Source organism: Octopus bimaculoides, chromosome 6 (genome assembly GCF_001194135.2).
Source record: "Octopus bimaculoides isolate UCB-OBI-ISO-001 chromosome 6, ASM119413v2, whole genome shotgun sequence".
NCBI classification, from domain to species: Eukaryota; Metazoa; Mollusca; class Cephalopoda; order Octopoda; family Octopodidae; genus Octopus; species Octopus bimaculoides.
Genome location: NC_068986.1, coordinates 53,393,054 through 53,412,637, shown reverse-complemented (window position 1 = coordinate 53,412,637; position 19,584 = coordinate 53,393,054). Strand labels below are relative to the sequence as shown.

The window sequence follows — 19,584 nt, the reverse complement described above, 5'->3', positions numbered from 1 at the left end:
CCAGAAAGGGCATTGGTTAAAAGTGTTTATATTCTAAATTTACTTTTTAAATTTCAAAATTAATTAAAAAGGATTTTTCATAAATCTATATTAATGGGATGTAGGCAATTTTAACTTGTGTATATCTGATATGCTTTTATAATTACTGTTGTATTGAATAATTATTGATAGATCTAGATTAGCAGCAGTCAGTGCTATTATCACCAACTCAAAATCTAGGTTACTTAAGGTGAGCCTGGTAACTGATGGTTTTGGGGTCTTGTTGTTTGTAACTTTTGGTGAGCCATGGTGCAATCAACAAGATGGTAAAATTCCCTGCCATTAATTTGGTGTGGATGGGTAATATCAAATAATGCAATCACAACATATATTTAAATTTCTTTAATGTTGTTAGGAATCAAATTTATTCCAGGATCTCTTAATTTGGACTGCTGCACTGATTCCATGTTTTGTCCCTATCATTTCATTTAGCATTGAAGTTTCCTTTGATCGTGTAGAAGATCTTTTCACAGCAGCTGGTTTATTTTTGATTGCAGGTCATTGAAGAATCCAGTTGACATTGCAGTACTTTGCATGGGCCTAAGGCAGTTAGGTATGAATACAACAGTCCTCTTAATTTTTCCTAATCATTGGTGTGGTTCTGTATTGCATATTTAGTTATTATTTTAGCATGTAGCCTACCACAGTATCCATAGTTTATGTTGTGAAATGACTTGGTCTTGGTTAGGGTTAGACTGGATGGTGAGTTGTAAATAACCAGGTTAGACTGCATGCTAAAGTGGCACCCATACATACATGCATATACGTGTATGTATGCAAAAACAGACAGGGAAGCCTGGTGCAGTCTTCTGCCTAGCCAGCCCCTGTCAAACTGTCCAACCCATGCCAGCATGGAAAGTGTTGCTAATGATGATTTTTTTAAATATATATATATATATATATATATATAATAGTTGACTCCATAAGAATTTAGTAACTTAGAAAACCTAATTCTTTTTGGGAATGGTGAATCTTGAAGTAGATACATAATAGCATGTAAATATTGGGTTTAAAAACCCTTTGCAAAGTAAAAGTTGAAAACACAATTCTCACAATACAATAGGTGGGGAATAAAACATATGCACACACAAACACATATATATGACAAACTCTTACCGAATCCACACACAAGGCTTTGAAGAAGACTCTTGCCCAGAGTATAACACAATAAGACTAAACCCAAGACCAGCCACAAAGCCACACCATTTGGAATTGTTTTTTTTTTTTTTTCATGTTGCCTTGTGCAGTATATTTTAGATGGGTCTGTAATTTTTGTAGTACAACGTTTATGTTACTGATTATGGTACTGCTAAATTCAGAAAAGCCTGAGTTTGTTTCTTGGACTTTGTTCCATTAGATTTTGTTCTTGAAGCTTGAAAATGTCGGCTTTTTTTTTTCTTCATTGATGTGTGTGTATTGTAAATTGGTAGGCGGTCTGAGGGAAATTGGGGGAACAATGTGATTTCAGTTGGCTTAGCGACTTGTGTTGGGTTGGATGTTAAAGGAGTTTATCTGTGATATAGTTTTTTGTTAATATGTACTATTTGCAAACCAGGTGTCGAGTACATTGAAGAGTTCTCCCAATAACAACATTTATGATAGTGTTGCAATAGAGGTGTGTAACCTGATGTTTCTGTCACTGAGATTGGCAGTGGTATACGTGTGTTTATTATATTGTGCTTTGTGCTGCTGGTTTTTATTCTGAAAGCCTTCATTGTTTTTGTAGTCATCGTTGTTACATTAGCTTTCCATGCTGGCATAGGTTGGACATTTTAATAGGTCTGATGACCAAATTTCTGTAGTGCTTCTGTGACTACATGTTCTTCCATATACCAACCACTTTATAGAATGTACCAAGTCCTTTTATTATAGCACTAGTAAATGTCATTTCTCATTTCAGTATAAAATTTTGACTTGTTTAAACTTTGTTGTAAGTATTCTAGCTGTTGTTTAACTCCAGGTCAACCCTGATTGATTACTTGTGATCAAAAGCATTCCAGCCATCTTTTATTTTTTTGTAAAATAGATTTTGCTACTATTTCTAGTGGGTCAAGCAACCACATGGCTTTTTCTACTCTCATTTTTGATGGGTGTAGTTGAAATTTTTCCTTTTATGTATTTTTTAATTTTTTTATGTACTTTAATTTTCTGTCTGCTATATCGTTCTCATTTTATCTTTCTTCTTCTCCATTTTAGAATTCTTTTATTGCTGAATCATTTTAAGATATGGGTCGGAAGAAAGAAACACCGGTCACACAAAAGTTGAAAACTCTGAAGGGATCACCTGACATTGTTCTGGATGCAGATAGTCCCAAAACAGAAAAACCTCAAGTTGTAAAGCGCAGTAGTAGTAGGGTTCGCAAAATTCAGTCAAATTTTTCTGAGATAACTCAAAACAAAACAACCAAAGCAAGTTCTACAATGGCCATTTTAAATACAGACATGCCCAAGGAAGTTACTTCTGAATTATCCCCCAAAATGTTTTACAGTAAGAGACGGTCAAGTAGATCTGTTAAATCTGTTGGTAAGGGTGACAGCACATCTAATATTCCAAGCCGTGTAACTCAGGCTAAGAAGACAATTCCTTTGAATGAAAATGATGAAGATTTGAAGGAAACTGATGATGCTGTGGCTGGAATTTCTCCCAAGTCATTCTATAGCAGATCTAGGAAGCGCTCACAAGTACAGCCTGTGCCTAAGGATCTTAGTAAGAAACTGAAGCAAACAGAAAAACCCATTGGCTCAAGGCGTTCAAGTACCAAACAGCAATTTGGTGAACTGGTAGCAGAACAAATTCCTAATGAACTTAGCAACAATTCCAAAGATAAAAAATTGTTTCCTGTTGCTGAAGTTTTAGAATCGGTTGTGAATGATGATTGTGCTATCAGCAAAAGTGTGGCTTCAAAACAAACTAGAGTTAGCAGAATAAAGAATAACAGTTCTAAAGTCCCTGATGGCATTGCATCAACAAAAAAAGCCCCTGAAATGACTGTTAAAAAAAGGTCTCTCAGAATTTCAACAAATACTCCAATACAAACCAGCTCTAAAGCCACAGTATCGAAAAGAAAAAATTCTGGTTTAACAATTGCTGAAATTGTTGCTGAGGTGTCTACTGAAGGGGCCAGTGGATTAAAATCATCCAGTTCTAACATAAAGACTGATTCTTCTACTTCATCAGTCAAGAGCAGTGATGCTGCGGAAGAAGGGAAACCAAATCTAGGTGGTTCTCTGAACACTGCTTCTGCTGGGAACTGTACTTCAAAGAATACAAAAAGGAAAACCCCAAAGAAATCCTTGTCGAAAAAAGTAAGTATTCTATGAAGTGTACTTGATGTTGCCATGTGTCTTAGTGTGAAGGCACATAGCTCAGGGGTTAGTGTCGGGCTCACAATCATGAGGTTGTGAGTTTAATTCCCAGGCTGGGCTGTGTGTCTCACTTTGCTCCAGTTCACTCAACTGTAGAAATATGTTGCGACATTATTGGTGCTAAACTGTATCAGCCTTTACCTTTCCCTTGGATAATGTTGGTGGCGTGGAGAGAGGGGAGGCTGGTATGCATGGGTGACTGCATAAACAGCCTTACCCGGACTTGTACCTTGGTGAGGAGCAATTCCATGGTCATTCATGACCGAAAGGGGTCTTTCCCCCACTCCTTTTGTTGATGTATTAAACTATCTCTTTTGGGCATTGTCATTTGGGGATGTATGTTTTGAATATATTATTGACATTATCAAAAAGCTTATTTTAATAAGCTTTTATATATGCAATACATTAAATAGTGAACTTTGAAAATCTCCCAAATAATGTATTTAATACATTAAATAGATAATGGAATGTTTTTATAGATGCTATATTTCTTTCTACGTTTGGTTATGTGGTTAAGAAGTTCATTTCACAATCAGCTAGTTTTGAGTTCATTCTCACTGTGTGGCACCTTGGACAAGTGTCTTTTACTGCAGCCCCAGATCATAGAAGATACTTGTGAGTAAATTTGCTAGGCAGGAACTGTGGAAGTTTTTTGTGTGTGTATTATGTGTTTGTCATTCACCAATGGACAACAGGTATTAGTTGGTTTACATCCCCATAACTCAGCAGTTTGGCAAAATGAGACCAATAGGAAAAGTACTAGACTTATAAATAAATACTAGGGTAGATTTGTTTGAACTGTTCAATGCAGTGTCCCAATAAGGCCCCACTCCAGTGACTGCAACAAAGAAGACATCATCTGAATTAATAACTATATATAAGTTCATTGTATCTTGTATTTAAAATACACTTTATAGATGATGGCGAAAGTATTTTTTAATTGTAACTATAGTAGGAAGAATAGGTGCAGGCATGGCTAAGAAGCTTGCTTCCCAGCCATGAGGTTTTAGGTTCAGTCTCACTCCTCGATGTCATGGGAACGTATCTTCTATAGCCCTGTGCTGACCAAAACTTTGTGAGTGGATATGGCAAATGCAAAATGAAGGAAGCCTGTTGTGTATATGTGTGTTTGTGTATATCCTTATCTAGATGGTTATAAATGAGCATCATGATGTGAGTGAGGTTGTTCGTTTCTAGTCATCCGTGGAAAACTTCTAGTTATGGGAAAATATTACTTTGTTTGAAAATAGATGAAGGCTGGAGACAGGAAAAGTATTTGGTCATAGAAAATCTGCCTCAACAAATTCCATCTGACCCATGTAAGCATGGAAAAGTGGATGCTAAATGATGTATTAGGAAGAATGTGTATAACCTGTAAGTTGCTATGAAGTGTTGTCAACCCAAATGAAACTCATTTAAGAACTAATAGTTGTGAGCAATCTGTTTGTGGGTAATTAAGTTATAGAAGCATAAAGTAGTAGAGCCAATTCTGTTTCTTTTCATAAAGAAACAATGCAAAAGTATTTTGCTATAAAATTATTACCTCTGCCTTAGTGAAGGCGGAGGTATTGTTTTCAGTTGTGTTTGTTTGTCCTTGGACAAGATATCTCAAGAACTGCTGGATGGATTCAGATGAAACTTTTAGGATGTTTGGCCTTGTGACTGGCACAAACTGATTAGATTTTGAGATTGATCCAGACAAGGATTCTGGATTATTTGTTATATTTACTTTACATGAAGTATTACGATCTTACATTGACTTTCAAGTCTTTCTCTGATTAATCTCCCTTGAAAGCATGCTCATAGTTTCCATGTAAGTTATGGCGGCGTTAAGTTTTATTTTCGTTTCTCTATTATTAATTTTACTTGCGTCTCTTAGTAGAAACTGATGGATAAAGTAATCAAACTACAGCAAAACCGTTCAGAAATTAAATAACACTAACATATTTAGTAACAATAATAAATTTAATTTATCCTTGACAATTTTTTGTTTTACCAATTTTGAATATATCTCTCCTGTTTAAAACCTCTTACCTACTTGACAATTGCTTTTCTAGCTCTGTCTTGAAAGAAGCTTTATTTCTTGGACTCGCATTCTTTTGTGCAATAATGTTGTTAAACCTCTGTTAGCAGCACTGTGTGCAGGTCCTTTCCGTTTTCTTTACAAGCACATCTAAATTTTTTACTATAGACCTTAATGGTTGTAAAGACACTATGTCAATGGATAGACTAAAAAAGGCCTTCATAGAGAAAACTGTCCCTGTTCTCACTGCAGACGACACACACACAGCATTACAAACAGCCCGCACACCCACCTTCACATTCCATGACTACCATTGGGATCGATCAGGTACCAAACAAGGATTTTGGATTATTTTTCTGTTTTTTTTTTTTTTTTTTACTTATTTTTGAGAGCAATCAGGTTCATTTTTAGTATTCTCGTTTGTGAGAGCAGTTGAGTTTATTTTAGATATTCTCATTTTAAAAGTCTTCTCCGGTTAATTGTTGAGAAGACATTGGTGGAGGTTTGTGCTCTCTGAGTCCTTTTGTTGATATTATTTTCAAATTTTGGTAGAAGGCAAGCAATTCTGGGGAGAGGGTAAGTCGATTACATTGACCCCAGTGCTCAACTGGTAGTTATTTTATTGACCCCGAAGTGGGGTGTGTCTTAGTATGCCCATGTGTCTTTTATGCCATCAAATATGTTAATATATTGCTTGATTTAACCATTCAATCCTTGGGTGCCCGAGTCAACTCTGTTGCAAGCATTTAGACCAGGCCTAAGGGTCATGGGCATTGCCTTTCCTCCGTATAAAACAATACATACACATCTGAAAGAGTTTTCCTGCAACTGAACAATATATACTTGCAGTTGCATAAGTTTCCTTAAGTGTATTGAATCTTGAAACAAAAACCCATTTTTTCTTTGATAATATCATTTCTCCATCTGCACCATATTTGTATGCGTGTGTAAAGGATTTAAGAAACTTGTAAGAATTAGATTGTATCTCAAAAACTGTCTGTCTTTTATTTTCAAGGCATCTGGTTCAGCTGAAAGTGAATGGGACAAATCTCTTCTACTTGTAACTGATGAATTGGACTCCAGTAAAAATGTGTATGACTTTGAAGAATTTCAAGTGGGATCATCCCAAGGTTCAGGTAGAAAATCTACTTCCCGACAAAATACTAACAGTGGACTCCAAAGTTCAATGGACAAAAAATTATCTGTGAAGAAAATGGCAGCAATAAAAGCTGTTTTCAATGACAAAAAGAAAAAAATTCCCACAGGCTCAAAGAAGGCAAAAGTGAATAAAACTACTAAGAAAGTACAACCAAGCAAAAATAACCTTGGTAAGCATATTGCTGTGAATAAAGCTGTTCCAGTAAATGGAAACTGGGATCAAACTGAGGAATGCAAAGTTCCTGTTGTTGATAAAATGTCTGTCACACCTGCAGACCAGTTACTTAATGGGGTTGTCAGTTTTAGGGAAATAGAGAAAGTAAAGGCAAAGAAACACATAGAAAATAAAATTGTATCAAAAATTAACCCCAGTACAAATCGGCAGGGTGCTATGACTGTTACTGCTGAATCCGGTTCTATTTGGCCTGGTTTAAATGTGGCTGTACCAACAAAGTATACGCAGTTGAAACGGTCACCAATGGAGGGACCACCTGCTCCTGACATTCGAAAGGTGCAGCAAACAGTGTTGCCAAAATGTCTACCTCCCATTTTAAAAAACACTGCTTCTGATAAGAAAATTGGTGCTAAGAAACCCCAATTCCCTGCATCAGGTTCCAGTAAAAAGCAGATTGTTGAGTGTGATAATCCTGGATTGATTTTAAACAATCCTCCACCTATTGGAGACACTAACAACCACATTGATCTTTTCACCTATCCTGTACCTATCACTAAAAAGAGAAAAGTAAAGACTGATCAAAGTGGAAAGTTAAAAGAGAACAAGGGAACTCCTTCGAAAGGTTTCATGGACTTCTTGTATGCTGGCAGTGTGAAACGTTACTTGAAACCTTTGAAGCAACCAGTTCCTGAAAAGCCGGAGACATCTCCTGCAGCGGTCATGTTGCCAAAATTTCTCACTACAGACACCTCAACACCAAATACATCTTTGGTTACTGACAATGTACCTGCTGCAAAGGATTTTGGAGCAGACACTTTTTGTATTTCACCTGTTAAAGAATTTCAGTCACCTGCATCGATGCGCACATATGCTCATGTCTCACGTCGCAGTAGTTTACAATCTCTCTTCACATCACGCATTAATGGAGATCATTGTATTGATGGTAAGGACAGTTTTTCTCTTCAGATTTGCAAATATTTCTGAAATTTTCTTGTAATATGTATACAAGTGTGTGTTACTTGTGTATATTTATATGAATGCGCATTTTAAGTAAATATTTTGGATTAAATCAAAGTTGTAGAGTGATGTTAAATGATTTACTTTTTTTTCCTTACACTACTGAGGTCATATTGTTATTGGATTTTGGATTTCATCAATATAAGTACTGTTGATATGTCAAAATTGGAACAATTAATTTCACTTAGAGTTCAACATTCCTACAAAATAAATATTTTACAGTGAATAGTAGTTACTGAATTTTTGTTGAAAATTGTCTTGTAAAACATTATCATTACCTGATGATTTTTATCTGAGGTATTTAAATATTGATGGGTGGAGAACAAGTGCAATAAAACTAGTGTTATTGAGATAGATTCAACTGAGTGTTTAATACAATAGACTTTCTCTAAGAAAATTCTTAATCTAACAAGTTTTGTTGCTTAGATTTAAGTCAACCTGCTGGTCTGTTTGATCAGAAAGAGTTCTGCTTGACATAGTTGTAAGCAAATCTTTTAAAATCCCTTAAAATTTCAAGACATTTTAATGTCTTTTATGACATTAAGACAAAAGCAAGCAGTAAAATGACCATAATCATCTTGTGCAATAGTTCTTTCAATTAGCTAGAAGGAAGATAGGTCACTCTGTAAAAAGCATGATGATCTAACACTTCTCTCCTTCATTTTATAGCTGTTAAACAAGCAAATGTAGAGACCTCTTTGTAGTTAATCAACCTGTCAATTGTAAGTCTTGAATTATACCCTACAGTTTTAACAAAAAAAGGACATACTGGACTGGATTTTTTTTTTCCCTCCTCGTGTTTACTCTGCTTATATGTAGGGTCTGCTTGTTTTGAGTGATTGAGATGTTGCTTTTATCAGGCATGGTAGGCCTATTGCTGTTAACAGGTCCCTGAAGGAGCCATTTTCTGTCAAGGATACCAGTGATAGGAGGTGGAATTTAAACTCAAACAGAAGGAACAGATACCAGAATGTATCTTGTCCGTTGCTCTCAGTCTACCACACTGGATTGGAACTTTATCAACCTGAAAGGATAAAAGCCAAATGCTTCATAAGCAGCATTTGAATTCAGAGTACAGACACCTGGAACAAAACCCCACAAAAGCACTCTATCCAATACTTCACCATTAATATGCCATCTGATATACTATGTCCTTATAGCACACACCCCCTCCGAAAAAAATCACAGCTGTAACTGCATTGTTTGATTTTCAGACCCTACCTCATATACCAATACCTTCATCATTTAACATGCAGTTTTCCATGTTTACACGAGTCATAGAACTTTTTAGAGCAAATTTATTTGTGTGTGTGTGTAAGTGCAGTACACATATTCAGGAATAAAACAACCTGAATAGGATCAGAAAGTGAACCAGTTGCAACTTCATGTTGATGCAAATGTTCCAGTGATAAGAGTAATAGTTTCTAAATATTAACCCTTTAGCTTTCACATTATTCTGTCAAGTAATTATTATTTATTCTCATTCATCATCATCATTGTTTAGAGTCTGTTTTCCATGCTGGCATGGGTTAGATAGTTTGAATGGGTCTGGTAAGCAGAGAGCTGCTCCAGTCTCTAGTTTGTTTTGGCTTGTTTTCTATGATTGGATATGCTTCCTAATGCCAACCACTCCATAGTGTATTGGGTGCCTTTTACAGGTCATTGGCATTAACCATGACTGATTTCACTTGGCCAGTGCTGGTGACCTAATAGCCACCCATGCCAGCAACATGTAAAGGATGTATTAATCATGCATTATGTTGTAGCCTTGAGATTTTAAAGAGGTAACTATTAATGTTTTAAATGATATTGTAGGGTTGGCGTGAGAGGCCAGATCTTGCCAGTTTGATCATAAAACAGATAAAATATTTTGGTTGGATATAGCTGGCTTAAATGTCAAAGAGTTAATCTTAACATGAAATTATGTTTTTAAAATTGTTTACAACTATGGTAGTGATGTATTCATTCTGTATTTATTTTCTTCACAGGGAATAGTGTATTGCAAGAAAAGAAAAATTGCAAGTCAAAAGTAAAGAATAAAGAACCTGTCCAAAAGGTATGCGTTTGTGTAGAGATTTACTGACAGTATGTTGTACGAAAAATGTGCTTTAGTTTGACATGTTAATAGGTTTGAGTTTAAGCCTGGTAGAAGAATTGTAAACTTTGTGTTGTTTCCATATCCCTGGTCAGCACTGAATAACCCATTAACATTCAAATTTCTATGTCACCTTGCTTGAATTAATCATGCATCATCTGATAGCTTCAAAATTTTGATGATGTGATTGTATATTGTTAGAATGACATTGTAGGGTGACTGTTTTAAATATAAGACAATATTTGGGCTGGATATGTTTAGTTTGAATGCTAAAGGGTTAAACTGATCTGTTACGTTCTAGAAATAAATCTAATAAGGTGTCTGTCATCAACCAGTTCAAAGAAGGCTTTTATTCAAACTTTATTCTGTTCGCTGTCTAATCCGTTAATCAAGGCTGTTCAACGATTAAGACGCGTTGTTTTATATTAGGTAAAGACAGTACCCATCAATCAACGTCATTCGACAATATGCCGCATTTTCATACTCAATACAAAATAAGATAGCTCTTATTTACTATTGTAGAAAGGAATTAATGATAGGATACTATAATTCATAACTGTCTTCCCTGCTGAGTGAAAAGTTAGTTATGATGTATTTAAAACATATACTCCTTTTAAACTTTCTGGTAGTTCTTTTACTACCTGATTCCACTCTGAGTAACTCTTGTCCTCAGTATTTTACAGCTGAAGAGGAAACTGCTGAACAAAACAACCTCCTCCATTTCAGCATTGTCAGTTTATTTAGGAAGGTCTCTGAATTTAAATGCAATAGTATCTACTTATTAGTTTCTGATCCCTTCATTCATCTTTATCCTGTAAATTGTGCTGGACTTAACCAGTTTTGTGAGTTCTCTCTCTTGTAGAAAGTGTCAGGTTGCAGATAACTTGGTGGTTTCCAGTTGATAGTTCCACTCCTCTCTTTATTTTTAGCAGTCTCTGAATCTGCAAAAGTCAAAAGCACAACCTGTTCTCCAGATAAGTAATTTAAAGACTAGAAAAAAAATTAAAGCAAAGACAGACATTGGGTCTTTAAACTAGACAAAAGTTTATCTAGGACTATAGTCAGACTTATTGTGTTATTTGAGGGAAATGTTGTTGCTGTTTTTTGAAGGACAGGCTCCTTCATTGGCACCTATGAATCAACATTTATAAACAATGTTTAAAAAAAATGAATAGCCAATATTCGTAAGGGAGGTAACTGGGGAGCAACTTTGAATTAATAGTTTTTTTCTTGAATAAAAGGAAATAATTCTAAGTAGGTAAAATATAGATATTTATAACCTTTTTTTATTTATTTATTCCAGAATGGAGAAATGGAAAAGTGGGCTGAACGCATGAGTGATGAATTTGATGAAATTGAGAACTTTGAGCTAAGTATTGAGGAATAAGCAAAGCCTTATATAGTATTGTAACTGGATTTTTAGTTTATACATATACATGCTTATACAAACGTACATTCATACATATGTATATATAAGGCAAACAGAAAATTCTGTTCCATTTCGCTGTTATGAAAGTGTTCACTAAGTTGGTTATGTATGTTTTTTTTTTTTTTAATTTATTGTTGATTTCTGAAAAAATCTTGTATAAAGTTTTGGTGGACAAAATTACAATTTTTTTTTTTCCTGTACCCTCCAAATTACTTTTCAGAACTTTCTTTTGCTTTGAATCAAAACAGCAGAAAAGTACACACACACACACACGTAATAAAAACAAGGAACTATAAAAGATAGGCAGTTAGGTGTAATAGTAACTGCGTGGTAATTAATAATTGAGCACGAAGAACATCTCATTCATACCTGAACATAAAGCATTTGTATTTTTGTGTGTATATATGTGTATATACATACATTCATACATACATAAAATATAGGTATGTGTATTTACACACACACACACACACGCATATATGTATATAATTACTGAAATATAAATATAACACACACACACATATATATATAAATATGATAGAAAATAGATTTTCTCTGAGGAAAATATTCTTTCTAAAGTGGGATGTATTTTATCATTTGTTTGATGTTTTGTTAGTCATTGTATATACCTTAACAAATATTTTCCTTGTATCTCCACCAATCATAACTCACATTTAAAGATTTTTATGTATAGATTATTTATATTCTTATTATAATCTGAAATTTATATTCTTATTATAATCTTCAATTGAATTGGTAGGGTATCAGAGAAAATGTATGGCAATATTTAGTGTATTCATTTTACATTCTGAATTTAAATCTTGCCAAGATTGACTGATGTTTCATTATATCAAAAGTTGATAGTTTTCATTCAAATAGTGTGATTAATTATATTTCACCATTATCTCCCATAAAAATACATGGCTTCATGTTTGTGCAAAAGACCTTTTCATTTCCATCAAATTCTCATAACCAAAATATTTATTAACCAGTTTGAACCATCATCATTTAATGTCTGTTGTCTTTGCTGGCATGGGTTAGACAGTTTGACCAGGGTTAGCAAGCTGGAAGGCTGTAGCAAACTGCAGTCTGATTTGGCATGGTTTCTACAGCTGGATGCCCTTCCTAACGCCAACTGATATATTACCTTATTTGGTGACAGGAAGGGCATCTGACCATAGATAATCTGCCTTAAGGAATACTGTCTGATCCATGCAGACATAGAAAAGTGGACAGTGATGGTGGTGATAATAGATAAAAATCTGTGCTCCCATAAAAAAAAAAATAACTGCATATATATTTCTTCACCTGAAATAATATTTTTATTCATTTTGTAGTCTGTTAAAGGGATTTGAGTATCTGGGTATATATATTTTTTTTATTGTGAATTCAAAACTAGTGTATAAAGATGCAAATATGCAATTACCCTATCTACTTACAGAGCTAAACAAATTACCCCCCCCCCCAATTTATGATGTGCTTTAGATACACGTTAGCATAAATATTAAAGCTCCATATTTATGCCATGTTAAACTCCTGTATTCTTATAATGGTTGTGTGTCTTGTTGGTCAAGAACCTCATAAAACAATTGGTGACTGTGTGGCACAGGCATGGGTGTGTGAGAAGAAGCTTCCTTCCCTGCCACATGGTTTTAGATTCAGTACTACTACTAACACCTTGGGCCAATATCTTCTACTATAGTCTCGGGCTGACCAAAGCCTTGTGAGTGAATTTGGTAGATGGAAACTGAAAGAAGCTTGCCGTATACATACATAAACATGTGTGTGCCTTTGTGTTTTCCCCCAGTGACGCTTGACAACCGGTGTTGGTGTGTTTACGTCCCTGTAACATAGTGGTTCAGCAAAAGAGACTGATACAATAAAATACCAGGCTTTAAAAAAAAAGTCCTGAGTACTGGAGTCAATTCATTCGGCTAAAAATTCTTCAAGGTGGTGCCCCAGCATTGCCATAATCTAATGAGTGAAACAAAAGATAATGGGAAAAAGCAAAACTTGATATTTTGAACCTTTCGTTACGTTTGCTTATGTTCATAAAATCATCTCAGACAGAATTATCAAAATTTAATAAATAAGACTAATAAGAGCAATAATATCCAAGTTTAGGTCTAAATAAATAGGCCAGGTTGATAATGGCAAAATACATTCACTTTAGAGATATCAAATTGCAAATACAGAAAGCATGAAAGAAGTTCAAGATTATTTGAGTCGTAACTGAATTGAGGTAGTTAGACTGTAAGGCACCACCACCATGTGAGGAGTTATTTTCAAGGATGCAGTGGCCTCAAACAGACAAGTATATGATAAATTCTTACCAATGATAACATGCTTGTGCTGGTGGCACATTAAAAGCACCCAGCACACACTATAAAGTGGTTGCATTAGGAAAGGCTACCAGCCATAGAAACTAAATCAAATCAGACTGGAGCCTGATGCAGCTCTCCTGCTTACCAACTCCAGTCAAACTGTCCAATCCATGCCAGCATGGAAAATAGATGTGAAAGGATGATGATAATGATGAATAACATGCATAAAATATAAGTGTGTGTGTATGTGTATATATATATATATATATATATATATGGTTGGCGTTAGGAAGGGCATCCAGCTGTAGAAACTCTGCCAAATCAGATTGGAGCCTGGTGTCACCTCCTGGTCCACCAGTCAGTCAAATCGTCCAACCCATGCTAGCATGGAAAGCGGACGTTAAACAGCGAAGATGATGATGATATATATATATATATATATATATATATATAATAATGAAGTTATAAACGAGAACTTAAAACATGCATAGATAATTTATTTTATATTTTATAAGTAAATTACTTGTATGTCTGCATTAATATAAACAATCTTTAATACAGATTTTAAGCTAGCTCATCTGGTTAGAAGAAATCCATGTTAAACAATAATCCCTCGACATAACTTCATGAAACATTAAGGGGCTTTCCTTATGAATACTACCGGATTAATTGAATATGTTTATTGCGACTTAAGTTTATACACATACATGTTCACACTTATACACACACCATACATATAGATAAACCAGAGGATATATGTATACAAACAACTGACTACTTACAATTGTGAGTGGAAACTCACTACAGTGCAAGCAAATAGCAGGAGAAATCTTCAGAGGAAGAACCCCTGTGAAACAAATGTCTCAGCATATTAATTCTTAGCACTCTAAGGCAACCAGGCCCACCTTGGTAGTGATTCTTAGGTGTCCTCTTGCTGTTATTTAAATGCAACCTTCATTGTGAGATTGAACTCAACCTTTGCATGAGCTTACTGCTTGGCCACACAGACTATTGCTTGAACATGGACCGTTTCAGACTGCGTTTCCTTCTTCCTATGTTTAGTGGCTGGATTTTTTCTAATTCCATCTGCCATTACTTTTTGCCCCAAACCACATTGAGCTCTTCTCAGCTATCTGTGATAGGCATTTCCATGTCCCTATTCTTTTGCAACCTTTGGTTCTGAGCTAACCTAATTATTAGCACATGAATGCTACAACAAACACCTGTGCACCAACTCCCACTGCCTTTACTGTGCAGCAGTACTCCTCTTTTGTTAGTTCTTTCCTCAGGTCATTTGTACTTTCTCATCTTGAATTAGTGTTGTTCCTCTAGTCAACTTTCATAAAGGACTGTTAACTCAAACAAGATGATTCAGGCATCTGATTTCCAACACAGGTCGATATCTGGTCTTCGTCCTTTCAGATTTTTCTTTTACCTGAATTACCTAGTTCCTTAAGGCTGGTATTAAAAACAGCCTTGCTGAAATTCAAAGCATCAGGGCTGTTTAACTATATATCCACAAATGTTGATGTTTATCGACTAGAGTAGGTAAAATCTGTTAGATGTTTTGGTTGTGTACAAATCCTTTGTTATTGCTGTATTATTTGTTTTGCTAATTCCTAATTTAATGCTAGATTGTATGCCATTACTTTCTCTATTTGAAGCTGCTAGACTGGTGATTGAGCATGATAGTTTTACCATGTACTTGTTAAATATCTGATGCTATGTACATTGTAGAAGAAAATTCCATTCAAGTATCTCTAAGAAAATATTTGGTATTTAGTGTTTTCATTTCATATATAAAAGTGGATTATACTAAGTAATATTTCTCTTTCTGTTATATCTTTTTGTACAGTGTCAAAACAGATTAGAGCCATTTGTATTTTCAAGGTTACAATGTCTTACAAGAGTCCACATCAACATGTTTTCATTAAGCATGTGTTTATTCAGCATTATCTTACTTGTAGCCCTTGTGTTAATTTTACTATTTTTAACACGTCTACCTGTATGTATACTATCAGTTTATATTTATTCCTTTTGGCTTCAGGTACATCACATGTTTTACCATTATGTGACAGATTACCTCCAGAGTTATTTGGTTAATGCTATTCTGTTTTGTTAGCTTTCCACTCAATGAGTAATTATCCTCTATACCAGCAGGTTGCTATTCCTTATAAGTGAGTAATTAATAATATCTCAATCAGGAACATGCCCTCTTGAAGATAGAATCTGTGAGTTATTTGCTATACAACTATTATTATAGGAACCATTACTTGCATTTCCTGTTATATTTAACTCATTATAAAGATCCAAACCCCAACTGCAAGCTACTGCAGTTCCATGTGATTGGTCTATAAATTGACCAATCAGTGTGAAGCTGTTGCATGATATGACTTCTCAGATGTTATAAAATTTTACTCCCTTTGCACCCTATAAAAGCTGTTTGATGCCTAACTTACCAAATGGCCTTGGACATTTGCACAGACAACTTTGGGAAGTCGGATCAGTTTTGACCACTCATACATGATGTCTCATAGGTAGCTTTCTCTGGACACAATATGGCTTTCTCTCCTCCCAGTCAGCAAATATATTATCATCATTTGTTGTAATTGGCCAACGCAATCATGTCTGGCAATAAAAATTAAAGGTAAAAGTTCTTTGATTCTTGCATCCTTCTTTGTTGATTGTAGTACTGCTTTCCATATTTTATTTACTTTGAATTCAAGAACATCATGCTGTCAATGTCTGCATTTATTAAATTTGGGTCTTCGCAATGTATCAAAAGACTGCCCAGAGATGTAGTCGCACTTAATCCCTGGCAACACTATTTTCCTGTGATTGAGTAGACGACTTAAAACAACACAATTGAGTACACTTGTGTATATTTATACCAAAATGATTATAATACTAACAAGACAGTGTAGGCCTTATATGAGGGCTGAAAGAATGCTTTCTAGGAATGCTTTGGTCATGAGAATTCAAGCGTGTAGAATATCTGGAGAATTGCATCTGTTTGAGCTTATCTGTTAAAGCCTGAATTGTATCTTCAGTTGTTTCATGAAATAATGCCAACTCAGAGGAAAAAGAAGAAATGACAATGGGAGAATAAAGTTCTGGAGAGGAAATATGCATAATATTATCTGCCAAGTTGACCAATTGGGTAGTTGAACAATGTTCTCTTATAGGCATTAAAATGGCTTGCACATTTGAAGGGAGGTGTGAGAAAGAGTTGTCATGACATTCTCTTCAACTGAGTTTTCCTCCATTAATTCTCTCCTAAACAGTTGGGAAGGAGTTGGTGAAACTGCTTCTGTGCTTCTGTTTGGATGTAAGTTTGTCACGAAATTTCTGCTTTCATACTTTGATAAGATGTGAATTTGAAATGGCTAGTAATCAAATCTTTGACTTCATACTGACTTAAAGGTGAAATTAGCATTATCTGAAAAAGTTTTATATCCTATGAAATTTGCTTTGAGCTGAGAAAACTAAATTGAAGTATCTCGAATATATGAAGGTGAAATGACAGACAAGGCAGCTTGAATGGTTAAACTATTGGTATTTTCAGAAGAGACAAATGGGACAGATGAAGTTGCCAATGAAACAGAAATTAGTTGAAATCATGAAAATGAAAAGATACAATACTGGCTGTTATAGCGAGCTTGGAGTTCAGGATCAACTTCACTCTGAGATAGGCTGCCAACTGGGTGAACCACACCAATGCATCTCTGGTCCAGAAAGGTATGGAATAGGACAATGCAGCCTGCCATATATGGGCTTCCATTATCCCTTGTGGACAGAGCTAAAGCAGGTGGTGTCAGCATCTTGTAGCAAAAATAATTTTTACTTCCACACACAAAAGTTAAATACCAATTGTTACTGCAACCATGCCCAGAAAGCGCTGAAAAAAATTTGTTTTGATAGTGTGAATTTGGAAAATAAACAGCCTTTATGCATTACTGATGTTGACCAGGCTGAATTTAAGCAAAAGAAAGTTTGACATTGTAAAGGTTAGATGCTTTTGCTTTGAAGGGCTGCTTTCCAATTGATCCTGGTGGGTTGTTGCTTTTATAACTACAAAAGCACAGGAACGTTTAAAACCTTGTAGAATGTCCTACTATATGGCATGATATTTCTGCTGGCCATTTGGTTAATGACCAGGACACATCACCTGACCTGAGTGTGGTCTTATACTAGTAACTGAAACTAAAGTTTTGATTCTAGGTCTTGCTACACTTTCAAGGTCTTAATCTACACTACAACAGTACTGTTTACTTTGGTAGTGTATGGTACCCTAAAAAAACCCCAAAAGACAATTAAGATTCCCAAGAAGTTTTTAGATTGTTTTGATAGACTAAAACTATGTAACATTTTTTTTGTATAGAATAAGTAACAAATATTCTGTTAATTTCATTTATATCATTAAAGAAAAGTGCTTTTATTAAACAATTCAAATTTTAGTGATTTCATTCATCTTCCACGTTGCTAATTTTGAGAAATTACCAAGACAAATTGGAGGAAAGCTTTTTGCTTGACTTAGTTCTTCATTGTTATACTGATGTTCAACAGTTCATGATACAACATGATGTTCAGACCTCTATTCTCATCATCTAAAGTTCACATATTGGTGGAGGGATTTCAACCATATCAATGTAATTTTCATTGTTAGGTGAGTAACTTTCTTCTGCATAATTTACTGCATCGTGGATTAAATAAAATGATTTGATGACATCCTGGAAGAGCATCTGCTAAAAATAAAATAATTTATGCTATTAAATAGCTGTCTATATTGCATCAGTGTATCATTTACATTAAAAAAAAAAAAAATTTTTCCAGAACAAAAACGTCTGCCTATGTAATTCATATTGTTATGCACTGCATCCATAGAAAATAGGAGAAATGGAATCATAGTGTCCATGATCTTTATTTTGGTACCAAACTTTCAGAAGCATGCTCTGAAAGTTTAATCACCTTAGAAGATACAGTAAAAATTTAGTTATCCAAACCAGACAAGCAAGGAATATTTTGTTCAGATAATTGATCTGAAAATAAATCAATTACTGACAGGAAACATGTTTATGTGTATTAATTTTTTTTTTTTATTTCATTCAATCAACATTAAATATATACAAACACTGGATATTGTTAGAAATTTCATATGATACTAATTAAGTCAGGAGTTCTTTAAATAACGATATGGAGCTGAAAATTCAAGGAAGCATTGTGTAATTTCAGAAAAAATAATTTAAGTAGGTGCACAAGGAGTTTGTAGGAATATGCTGAGTATATTTAAATAAGGTCCATTGGGTCGGTGCATAATCATTATTTTGTGAAAAGCATATCCAGACGCTATTGCTTGAGGTGCTTGTGTTGGTTCATTTATGTCAGCAATAACATGTGATGAAGCTTCTTCAACTTAACAGCATTGACTTTGTGTTTCATACCACGTCATGAAAAGTCACAAGCCATATTGATAGCTTTGTTAAACGGGACGACAGGTGGTGTTGGAATCTGATTTTCTTTATCATTCATAAGGTCAGTAGTTTCTTGTTGCTTTACTATAACTATTCGCATCCGTACAGCAGAGTTGATACGACAACAGCCCGATAGATCATGAGCTTCGTTTTGAATGTCAGATCCTTGTTGCAAAAGACCCTGGCTTTGAGACGACCAAAAGAGTCATGACCTGATTGGATGCGATGTTCGATATCCTTACCACATCCTGCAGTGGATGACAGAAAACTTCCAAGATAGCAGAAATCCCCAACGACCTCAATTGATTGGTTGTTGATGGTGATGTTGGGGCTGTCAAGGTTGGTACGAGGAGCTGGTTGAGCGAGCACTTTGGTTTTGGCAATGTTCACTTTCAGGCCGAAGGTTTGATAAGCTCTGCTGAAGTTGTTTGTTGAGGTTTGGAGGTCCTCTGCAGTTGAAGCTGGGGCTGTGTTATCGGTGTATTGA

The 19,584-nt window shown here is 35.0% G+C and overlaps 1 protein-coding gene across 2 annotated transcripts in view; it reads left to right on the top strand.

The window, feature by feature from the left end:
- The window catches only part of LOC106873754 (uncharacterized), a 23,094-nt gene extending 6,811 nt beyond the window's left edge, over window positions 1-16,283 (top strand). Inside the window, exons 2-6 of one of the 2 annotated variants that reach the window (XM_014921252.2) lie at window positions 537-592; window positions 2,236-3,345; window positions 6,444-7,704; window positions 9,767-9,834; window positions 11,177-16,283. In XM_014921252.2, coding sequence (XP_014776738.1) covers window positions 2,266-3,345; window positions 6,444-7,704; window positions 9,767-9,834; window positions 11,177-11,260 — 2,493 coding nt within the window. In that variant the 5' untranslated portion in view covers window positions 537-592; window positions 2,236-2,265 and the 3' untranslated portion in view covers window positions 11,261-16,283. The remainder of the gene's footprint in view (window positions 1-536; window positions 593-2,235; window positions 3,346-6,443; window positions 7,705-9,766; window positions 9,835-11,176) is intronic. The other variant, XM_014921254.2, reaches the window with a different exon arrangement.
- Window positions 16,284-19,584: the final 3,301 nt, after the last annotated feature.